At 38.7% G+C, this 12,406-nt stretch overlaps 1 protein-coding gene across 3 annotated transcripts in view; it reads left to right on the forward strand.

Annotated features, from left to right (window-relative positions):
• Positions 1 to 12,406, forward strand: part of LOC115218896 (ras-related protein Rab-24) — a 32,276-nt gene that overhangs the window by 17,000 nt on the left and 2,870 nt on the right. Inside the window, exons 8-9 of one of the 3 annotated variants that reach the window (XM_029788895.2) lie at positions 1,959 to 1,994; positions 6,144 to 7,484. The exons of 1 other annotated variant lie outside the window; for it this stretch is intronic. In XM_029788895.2, the coding sequence (XP_029644755.1) occupies positions 1,959 to 1,994; positions 6,144 to 6,220 (113 nt within the window). In that variant the 3' untranslated portion in view covers positions 6,221 to 7,484. Of the gene's footprint in view, positions 1 to 1,958; positions 1,995 to 6,143; positions 7,485 to 12,406 lie in introns of those variants that run through there. One more of the 3 variants, XM_029788896.2, reaches the window with a different exon arrangement.

The raw sequence follows: 12,406 nt of genomic DNA on the forward strand, positions 1-12,406 counted from the left end.
CCAAGCTCCAATTGTCTGTTTAAACATGGTTTCTATAGCTGGATGCCATTCCTAACACCAACCACTTAACAGAGTGTGCTGGGTGCATTTTATGTGCCACCGGCACAGGTGTGTTAATGCAGCACTGGCATAAGTATTTTTATGTGGTACTGGCACCTGAAAGGACAAGCCTGGATGTATTGAGGACAGGGATTTTACTTAGCTTGACACATCTTATCAAGTACAGCAAATTGCCACATCTCCTGGTCCCTTGTCAATTCCTCAGTGAGGCCCAGCATCCAAAGATTTTTTCTCACCACTTCGTCCCATGTCTTCCTGGGTCTTCATCCCATGTCTTCCACAGGTACCCTACACTACTAGCAATATATTGGATAGGTACTATCCCTTAGTTGGTTGGTTTACCAACCTCCAACTCACACAGAAATATATATATGTATATATATCATCTTCATCATCATTTTAATGACCACTTTCCATGCTTGTATGGGTCAAACAGAATTTGTTGTGGAAGATTTTCCTATGGTCAGATGCCCTTCCTGTTGCCTGCCTTCATCCTTTTCCAAGTAGGGTAATATTCTCCCTATTGCCGGACATGTTTTTCACAGAAGATTGGAAATGAAAGATACTGCTTGTATGACATTCACACTCATTTACAGCAATCATACAACACCAAGGCAAGAAAACAGTACACACACACACACATATATAATATGATATATATATATATATATATATATATATATTATATATATATATATGTGATGGATTTCTTTCTGTTTTCATTTACCAAATCCACTCCCAAAGCGAAATTAGAAGGCATCAGTTAAAAGTACTATTCAGTACTACTGAACTTGAAAGCATCTGGTTGGGAAACCACATCTGCCCCAAGCCACCCCAGTTAAGTGTATTGGATGCTGTCCACAATAACTTGTGTATTTTTTTCTTTAATTTTATTCTGAGTAAGAGAGGGAAAAACATGAAAAAGACAAATAGCAGTTGTTAGCAAAGGAAAAGAGGAGATCATTTTTACTAAATTTGTCCAAGTTCCATGCTGAGCTCAAGAATAGCTCTGTGGCCTTTGTTACTAATAAGGGGCAGCCATAGACTCATCTTTCAGTCGTTTCTCCTCATCATGTTACTCTATGTCAAAAATATATAAATACTGATCTGTGACTAAGCTCATTACATTGGATCACACTGATGGGATCTCACAAGCTGAGACATTGTGTCCATGCTTCTTCTTGGCCTCGAACAAACTTCAAACTGGCCTTTATTATTTCACTATGTAAATTAACTCTCCAAATTTTATTATTGAAAATTATCTCCCCATTTCTTTCCAGTTGCCACTAGGTTTTTGTTTTCTTTCTCAAATTTCCAGAAAATTTAAAATAAAGAATTTACCACATGGCATTCAGTACGTCACCAATTAAGTTTATTACTTGCTCACACATGCGTGTGTGTATGTGTATGTATGTATAAATGTGAGTCTATATATGTGTGTATATATTCTTTGGAGTGAGGTATTCATAGGAACATGGTTAGGCCACTTGGAATAAAGAATTCCAAGTGACAAGGTGTGAGGGTCAGTAAATTCAATCTGTAAATCTGAGCCCAACAGGCTATATTTTGTCAAACTCATGGTTGTGGATTGAATTTACAAATGTGTCTGTGTTTGTTGGAGTGTGAGAGAGAGAGAGTGTGTAACTACTGGATAGGTGCAACTGTCTCTGGAGTATTCAGCCACTACCACCTACGAGTCATTGACTTGTTAAACAGCTGGAACACTCATTGACAAAATTAACAAAAGATCTTATTTTGAACTTTTTTTTTTCTTCTTTGGTTTCTTTTCTTCTCAAAGACCCTTGAAAAGTTGTAAATAAATGTTTGTGAAGTCAAATTGTCCCCCATGTCAATGTCTAACTCTAAATATTTTACCGTTGTCTCTCGCTGCTTCTCAGGAGCTGAATATGGTAACAGTGATGATGACTCAAGTGGTGAGCTCAACTGTAATGATGTCTTTCTGTGTGTGTGTGTGTCACAACTTCACTGCTTCTTATTGTTTACATTGCTTTCTGGCTACGGCTTTGTCCCTCTCCTCGCTACACTGCACCTTAATAGTAACAGCTTTGCAGTATTGTTGCATGATATGTTGGTCATGTGAGGCACAAGTATGTCTTTTTGATTTGGAATGGCAACAGAATAGACAAACCTGTAGTTGTAAACTCTCTCAAGAATATCTGCTTACTACAAAATTGTGTCATATGCTTTATTTATATATATATATATATTTATATATATGTATATATATATATATATATATTATATATATATATATATATATATATATATATATATGTATGTATATATATATATAATGCAACTGTGTATAAGTTTATATGTATGTATATATATATAATGCAACTGTGTATAAGTTTATATGTGTGCATGTATAAAGTGGGCACCACTTATCGTGATCACTTTGGTAACTGAGCTTTTTGATAACAATAACCACTTGTTAATATTATGTGTGTGTATATAATAAGCAACTTCCACTGTTTATATATGTGTGTTTATGTGTGTATATTCAATTCATTTGTTTTCCCATCTATTTTTTTGTTGCCAGTATGGACTAAACCAGAGGTGCCCAAAGTAGGTGGTACTGCCCCCTTGGGGGCAGTGGAAAGATCCAGGGGATATTGAAGAAAAGTGGGGTGATAATGGGGTCACCAAAAGGGAGTGATGGATATAAAAGAAAAACCAAAATAACGGATTAATTAAGTTTTATTTGTGAAATACAGTTGTTCTGAATTTACTGTAAAAGTGGTTTATGTTTGTGGTGATGAGTGGGGGGGGAGGGTCACTGAGAATATGACCTGAGTTCCAAGGGGACAGCAGCCTGAAAAAGTTTGAGGAGCACTGGATTAGACAGACAATTCTGTATTGTTGAGGCATTGTTTTACAGCCTGATGCCCTTCTTGTCATTAACCTTTTCCTGTTTTTCAATTAAGGCATCATTTTATTTCACATTCCTTTGAATTGCAAAACAAACAACTTGTTGACAAGGAAGAGCAACAAACTTCATCTTGTGTAGCTCAAGTCTTTTAAAATGAAGCCCAAAATACCAACATTCACACATACACATGCATACATATATACGTACAGATACATAATCACATACATGCATACATATATACGTACAGATACATAATCACATACATGCATACATATATACGTACAGATACATAATCACACACATGCATACATATATACGTACAGATACATAATCACATACATGCATACATATATACGTACAGATACATAATCACACACATGCATACATATATACGTAGAGATACATAATCACACACATGCATACATATATACGTACAGATACATAATCACATACATGCATACATATATACGTAGAGATATATGTACAGGTGCCAGACGAGGCTGGCAAACGGCCACGATTGGATGGTGCTTTTTACGTGCCATTGGCACAGAGGCCAAGCGAGGTTGGCAACAGTCATGTTCGGATGGTTCTCTTACGTGCCCCCAGCACTGGTATCACAGCTACAATTTCCATTGATGTTGATCGATTTTGATTCTGATTCTCACTTGCCTCAACAGGTCTTCACAAGTAGAGTTTTGTGTCCCAAGAAGGAAAAGTATGCATAAGTGGACCGGCTACATCCCAGGTAGAGGCCACGGGTTATGGTCTCACTAGTCCTGCCGGGTCTTCTCACGCACAGTATACTTCCAAAGGTCTCGGTCTCTAGTCATTTCCTCGGTGAGACCTAAAGTTCGAAGGTCGTGCTTCACCACCTCGTCCCAGGTTTTCCTGGGTCTACCTCTTCCACAGGTTCCCTCAACCACTAGAGTGTGGCACTTTTTCACACAACTATCTTCATCCATTCTCGCCACATGACCATACCAGCGCAAACGTCTCTCTTGCACACCACAACTGATGCTTCTTAGGTCCAACTTTTCTCTCAAGGTACTTACACTCTGTCGAGTATGAACACTGCATCCTCATTTAGCGCAAGTGAACCATCATCCATGCAAACACATTTCCCTCCTACCACATCACGATTCTCTCTCACAGACTGTCTTGCAACACGAAATACCTCAAGTCTTTGGTCCTCACGGCACAGAACATTGGCAAATTTTTTCTTATCTGCTTCCCCTCTGGTTAAATACACCTGCCTCCTAGCTTCCCTTCTGGCAGTCTGATACACTTCCCCAAGGATGTAGTCGATTTGGCTAGTATGTCAGCCCGATCGGTAGGTGACTAGGTGGTTGGTAGGTTTCCTGAAGTTAGTATTGCAGACCACAAGATCATTTGCATCACAGAACTCCAGCAGCCTGGTTCCCTCCTCATTGCGGGAGCCGTAGCCATAGCCTCCATGTACACCATGGAAGCCGCCAGCATGTTGTCCAACATGCCCATTGAAGTCACCAGCCATAAAGAGAAGGTCCCTGTCATTCGTCGAGGAGGTAGTCTGCAGTAGGGTGTCATAGAATCGGTCTTTCTGTCCATCAGGTAGCCCTGGCTGAGAAGGCGGGTGCCCCGCAAAAACTAGCAGCCATGAAGGGGTGCCTCTCGAGGAACTATAGAATTATATATATTTAACACAAGGCGCATATATATATATATATATATACATAGAATCACACACACACAATGCGAGGATGTTAGAGTTTCACACAATACATGTGAGAAAAACAAATGTATATAAAGAATACAAAACGAAAACCAAAAACAATGAGCAACAATTATCATCATCATCATCATCATCAGTTATACTTTGTTGTTTGTACAAAGACAAAACTGCCAACCTCCATTATGGTAACATCTTTTACACACCAAACGATAAAGAAACAATTTGCAAATTATACATAGTAATAACAATAATAATAATAATCCTTTCTACAATAGGCACGAGGCCAGGAATTTGTGGGGAGGGGGACAGTCGATTACGTCAACCCCAGTGTTTCACTGGTACTTAATTTATCGACTCCAAAAGCACAAAAGGCAAAGTCGACCTTGGTGGAATTTGAACTCAGAACACGAAGACAGATGAAATGCCACTAAGCATTTCGCCCAGTATTCTAACAACTCTGCCAGCTCACTGTCTTAATAGTAGTAGTAGTAGTAGTAGTAGTAGCAGTAGTAGTAATTCTTTCTACTAGAGGCACAAGGCCTGAAATTTTGGGGGTAGGGGGCCAGTCAATTAGATCGACCCCAGTGCACAACTGGTATTTAATTTATTGACCACAAAAGGATGAAAGGGAAAGTTGACCTTGGTGGAATGATGAGTTTGGCTGGGTGTCTCAAACTACTGTGTTTTTAGGGGTGGATTGTGGGTGGGGTGTGCTAAACCCAGCAGTCATAGAATCCCTGTGGGGTACAACAGGGACCTCAGGTACTAATAACTTTGGAAAACTTAATTGTTAGAATCATGCCAGAGAAATTCTATAATTAATGGAGTGTCTGTAGTGAGGCGTAGCACAAATTGACATTGGCAGTACTTGGTTGGTCCTTACTTCATCAAACCCAGAGGAATGAAAGTCAGAATGTAAAAGGACGTTTGTCAACACAGATCTACTCTCTGTACTACCCAACCACCCTTAATAAACAATATAGAAAATTATGTCATATTGATTCTACTGGAGTACACATCTGTGGAATACTCAGCCACTTGCCTGTTGAGTGAAGTGAGAATTCTGTTGAAGACAAAAGAGTCCGCCACTGGCACTGTGCCACATTTGTAGGTGAAGGTTGTAGAATTGTGCCACATTATATTACTGCTATTTACTTCTACATTGAACCCTGAGTGGGGAAAGAATAAACATCAGCTGTGGCAGGATTTGATCCAAGTTGAAAAAACAATCCAGAGTTAATGGCTTCTGACTTTGAAATGAAGTGTGGGGGGGCAGAGTGGGGTAAAGTCAGTTGGAGTGACCTCAGTATATGTCTGGTATTTTAGTGGTGCTGTATGGATGGAATGCTAAGTCAACCTTGGTGAGATTTGAACACAGGTGTAACTAATTACACACACACATCCACACACCTTTTCTCTCTGTCTCTCCATATTGCTATGTTCTCACTAGTAACTCTAAATTTCTCTCTTCCTTCCCAGATTCTACCCAATCAATCAGATTAAGCAACTACCATTTGCAGGATAAAGAAAAATACAAGTGTTGCTTGACCTCTTGACCTCACAGTACTCACCACCTGACCACTGGCTATTCCAGCTGAACAATGGCTATTACCTTGGACGACCAACTGTCTTGCATTTTTCTGTTAACTGTTCCTATACTTTGAGGGGTAGACTCACCCACAGTAACACCACCCCCAGGCCGTTGGGTGCCTTGGACAGAGTCCACTCTGTCGTAAATATTCGGGCCAGTTGCCTATAACTCCTTGCCCCAGTTTCTGGGACCATCAAAACAGTCGTGGCCCCTACACTTTTTTCTCTTCTCACTTTCAAGCAAAAAAAAAAAAACGAAAAACAAAATACAACTCCTTTATTTCTTTCTGACATTTTGTAAAGAGAATTTTTCCAATCAATATTTTGAATGTGATTACGTGATATATTGATTAACTTTGGTCAAACAGGGCAGGGGAGGGGTTGGTAACAGTTGTGATTGTATGACAAACAACTGTTGAAATAATTCGCTTATTGGTTTCAGTCATCCAGTTGTGGCCATACTGGTGCACTAATATACCCAAAACATTGGGTATATTAGTCCTGTCAGTTGAACCAAGGACAATGGTAAGGTATTTGGCCAGTGGTCAGTATCAATTTGGTCTGGGGTTTGTGATACAGTGGGCAACACCAGAGTCACTAATGACTATAGCACACATGATAAATTAGCATGTGTGTGTGAGGCACTAATGACTTCTAGGTGACTGATAAATTATGATGTATGTGCGTATACACATTTAGATATGTATATCTATGTGTGTATATTTATGTGTATGTGTGTGTGACTATAAAAATTTGTCCAAGTGTTGTTTGATAAACATATTTGATTAAACAATTGCAAACAGATCCACTCAAATATCAATTAAGCAATAATTGACAAAACTTTAATCAACTCACAAACTGATCATAATTAAGTTTATTTATTACTAAATAGACTAATTACAATCTGAGTAACTTCTTTAAAGACACATGTAATCTGAAATGTTTAAATTAATATTTTGTGGGTGGAATTTGGTGGAAGAAAATGTGTGTGTGTGTGTGACAGTATGGTGTTGAGGTTATGCCTGAAGTTATTTCCCATCATTTCAAATGCTAAATCAAATTCATTGAAGATTAATAAAATATGGATTTGACTGAAATAATGTCGTGGAGTGAATATCATTGACTAAAAAACCCTTAAAGGTATTGCCCCATTGTAGCCACAGGCCATTGATTGAAACCAGTAAAAATATAAATCTCTATAATTTCTGATTAATAAAAACTTTGAATACTCGAAATCTGATGATGTTTGAGTCTCTTCTTTTTTTTCATCTCACATCTCCCTACTAAACCCAAAAACTACCACTATGTGTTACATTTCCCCTTAAATCTAACAACTTATAGAATCCAAGTAAGGCACCGCATTACAACATTAACCAGCTATATATGACAATTAAATGTGGAAGGAATTCTGTACAAAATTAATTGGAAACTCCTGGGACGCACCTGAACGGAAGTTGGTGGTGCAAAATTTCTTTGGCTGAAAGGAGAATATTATCGTTTAGCGTCCGCTTTCCATGCTAGCATGGGTTGGATGGTGCAACAGGGGTCTGGGAAGCCAGAAGGCTGCACCAGGCCCAGTCTGATCTGGCAATGTTTCTACGGCTGGATGCCCTTCCTAACGCCAACCACTCCGTGAGTGTAGTGGGTGCTTTTTACGTGCCACCGGCACAGGTGCCAGACGAGGCTGGCAAACGGCCACGATCGGATGGTGCTTTTTACGTGCCACCTGCACGGAGGCCAGGTGAGGCTGTGAAAAATTTGCATGATCAAGGTGCCTTCCTGAATAAAAAAGCTGAAACTGTTAGTTAAAACCCTCATGACAGGAAATACATCTGGGCAACGTGGTCTTCTCCATTTTCAGACAAGAAAATGGAAAACCCTATCTGCAGGCACAACTGATAGTGTACAATGGGAGGTAACTGTTCCTTCCCAGAAATGTTATATGAACTCATTTTGCTTCATTATCATCACCAAGTAAACCAGCATTAAAGAAGCTTTGTGTTTGCAGCCAGCAGGTCTGAAGCGGTGTCAATATTGCCACGTGCAATGTTACGTGTGAAACTAATTCTTTTGTCTCAGTCATTTGACTGTGGCCAGGCTGGAGCACCACCTTTAGTTGAGTAAATCAACACCAGGACTTATTCTTTGTAAGCCTAGTACTTATGTTAGTCTCTTTTGCCAAACTGTTAAGTTATGGGAACATAAACACACCAGTATTGGTTGTCAAGCAATGTTGTGGGGGACAAACCAGGAACTTTTCAGCACCCTCTTGTATTTAACATAAAGGAAAAGAGATTTGGAATCCAGACAGATACCTTATTAGTGCCATGATACAATCCAGTTCTGGCTAACCACATTGAAAGACAGGGAACATTCAGAATTGTTTAGGATAAAGAATTGAACTCTCTTTCACTCAATAAGTAAATCCTTTGTTCTCTTCACTGGGTTTCATTCAGCATACAGAGTAACAGAATCAGGACATCACAAAGATGAAGGGAGAATTAGACATCTTCAAAATTTCTTTATTTATTACAGAGGTAATGATGGATGACCAAGACCTCTGGCAACATGCTGTGCTTGAGAAGGAAACCCATCAAACCAAGTGAAATCGTAGCTATAGCAGATACTGGTGTCATGCAACTGGCATGTAAAAGCACCCATTACACATTCAGAGGGGTTGATGTTGGGAAGGGCATCCAGCGAAGGAAGCCATGCCAAATCAGACTGGAGTCTGGTGCAGACCCTCAGCTTACCAGCTTTGGTCACATCATCCAACTTATGCCATCATGGACAACAGGCATTAAGTGAAGATGATGATGATGATATTCCCATTAGATTCCAATCCGACACGTGTTTCTGTTGCATAATTGCCCTGATGTCCTTTGATGTAGCATTTAAGTGCATTTAGTTGGTTCCGTTGCAATACATATTCTTCCAGGGAAGACATTCCTACACAGCTTTTGTTCAAGGTTTTACCCATGCAGCCGGGTGGACTTTGCTTCATCCACCCGCACGAGTAAAACTGAAGATTTACATATTAAGGAAAGTATCGTGTGTCTGTATGTGTGTGTCTGTGTGTATGTGTGTGTGTGTATAAGCAGTCTGTGTATGATACTTAAAACAACTTCCTCATTGAAAGTATTCTAAACTGTGATGTCTGGAGAAAGCAACTCCAATAGAGTTATACAGTTGAAAAAGAACCCCCAGAAATTTATGAGAATCAGACAAAAAGTGTTCAGCAGGGATGGGAACATTGCTAAATATATATGTCTGCCTCTTTGGGCTTCATCAGTAACAAGTTTCCACTGGTGTTGCACACTAAAACAAAAAAAACATCTGCTATTAATATAGAAAAACAGTGATTGAAAAGTCACTGGTGTTGCAATTAGCCAAGAAGCTGAATGAAACTTTATTAGTGAAAGACGTAGAATTAGTCTAAAATAGCAAAAGTAATAATAATAATAATAATAATCCTTTCTACAATAGACATAAAGCAGGGGATAAGTTGATTACATCAACCCTGGTGTTTCACTGGGACATATTTTATCGATCCCAAAAGGATGAAAAGCAAAATTTGAACTCAGAACATATGAAAGGCTGCTAAATATTTTGCCCAGGGGGATAATGATTCTGCCAGCTGGCCACCTTAATAATAATAATAATAATAATAATAATAATAATATGCATCCACAAAAATCTCAATGATTCTGTGTGGTAAAAAGATTAGAAAACGGCAACATTCCCCCCAAAAGCCTACTTGGCAAGAGCATATTCAACACCAAATTCAGCTACTTGGGTCTGACATAGAATGTTTAAGAAACCTTAAGTTTGATAAGACTATCAAACCAACAAAAACACGAAAATTAAAGAAAAAAATATACTATGAAAACCATACTTGACATTGATACCACCATAGAAACTATCAAGCAAAAGGTATGTGCTAAAGCTGCCCACATATGAAAAGCACGTCAGATTCTTCAAGGACAACGACATGTTCAAAAGTAGATCAAAATCTTTTCACAGGAAGATAAGGAAAATACCAGTTACAGTAAAGTCTGTCCCATCAAAAGAAGAAGTGCAGGGATTTTGGAATAAAATTTGGGCAGAAGCAAAAAATGCACAATGAAAAGGCCCCTTGGATTGATGGAATATATACAGAGCAAAAATAGGAGGGTATCAAGGTAGAGGATGTAAGATCTGCTCTCAGGAAGTCAAGCAAATGGAAATCTCCAGGAAAGGATAAAATTCCTAACTTCTGGTTGAATGCGTTCCCAGAGAGCCATGAACTGATAACAGAACTTTACAACTTTTGCAACAACTTAGTATGATTCTCTCTTGACTAGTTAATGGTGTTACATTCCTATTTCTGAAAAATGAAGAAACAAATGAACCAAAAACCTGCTTAACAACAATGTATAATACTAACATCTGTCTTGACTGAATATATCAATAGTTTTTTAATAGAAAGTGGCATATTCCCTTATGAGCAAAAAGGATGTAAATGTGGATCCTGTGGTTGTAAAGACCAACTACTCATCAATAAGATAATCTTGGAAGATTGTCACAAATGATACAAAATTTTGTCGATAGCCTGGATAGACTATAAAAAGGCTTTTGATAGTCTACAACATGGCAGGAATAAGAAATGTCTGGAAATGTATAAAATAGCACCTACTCTGTGAAACTTTTTGTCTGTAAGTATGAGATCATGGAGAACCACACTAACTTTGAGCAGTGACAATGAATCTCTTAATGCTGGAGATGTAAGAATTTCATGTGGCATTTTCCAGGGTGACTCTCTCTGTCACTATTCCTTTTTTGTCTAGCCTTAATACCTCACTTGAAATTGCTCAATGATGTACAATATGGCTATAAAATGTTTAATAAAAATATAAATCATCTCATTTACATGGATGAATTAAAGCTCTTTGCAAAAGAGGACCAACAACTCAAGGGCTTACTAGCGATTGTTAAACAATTCAGTGATGACATCAGGATGCAATTTGGCCTCGATAAATGTGCAAAAGCTACCTTTATCAAAGGAAAAATGACAGAAACATCTAATGTTAATCTTAACCACAGCATGTCATAAAGGAATTAGAACCAGCGGGGAGCTACAAATACCTAGGGGTATTTGAAGGGGACGGAATCAAACATGCAGTGATGAGGGAAAGGATCAGAAGAGAATGTTATCGCAGGGTAAGAGCAATACTTAAAACAGAGTTGAATGCAAGAAACAGGATCGAAGCGATCAATACTTTAGCCATACCGATCGTGACTTACAGTTTCAATATCATTAACTGGTCAATTACTGAAATATGTAATCTTGACAGAAAAATACGAAAACTGTTGACAATGCATAGAATGCACCACCCTAAGGCAGATATAGAACGATTTTACCTGCCGAGAAAAGAGGGTGGTCGTGTACTTTTACAACTGTAATTTACAATGGAGGTTGCCACAGTTGACCTAGACACCTACCTGAAAAACTCTGGGGACTGGATGTTAAAACTTGTCTCAATGCCTGGAAACAAGAAAGCATCAAATTCAGTAACACAACAGGCAGAGGAATATTTTAGTGAATTCCAGATACAACAAATCCCAGAATTAGACGTACTAGAAGCAAGTACAGAAAAAACTAAGCGTATGAAAACCCGTGCTAAAACTGCTACTTTAGATATTCTTACTGATAAATGGCAAGGAAAACCTCTCAATGACAAATACCCAAAGAGAGCTAATAATGCCGATGTTGACAAAGCCCTGACCCATCTAAAGTTAGCTTCTTCTGGCTTAAAATCAGAAACAGAAGGGTTTATCATAGCAGCCCAAGACAAAGGACCTACAAAGGACAACCAGGCCAATATATTAAAGAACGGCAGCTTCCCAACATGTTGTGTATGTAAACAGCAAAATGAAACCATTGATCATGTTGTCTCCATTGGCAGTCTTCTTGCGCCTACAAAATATCTCAACAGGCATGATAGAGCAGCTGAATAGATTCACTGGATAATTTGCAAAAACCTGGACTTGCCCCATGATAAAAACTGGTGGGAACACAAACCAACTCCAGTGCTTCAAAATGACCACATCTCACTCCTCTGGAACTGACCGAAAGATACATGCAGATAGCCCAGACATTATGTTGAAAGACT

This window comes from Octopus sinensis, linkage group LG14, assembly GCF_006345805.1.
Source record: "Octopus sinensis linkage group LG14, ASM634580v1, whole genome shotgun sequence".
Taxonomy (NCBI): Eukaryota; Metazoa; Mollusca; class Cephalopoda; order Octopoda; family Octopodidae; genus Octopus; species Octopus sinensis.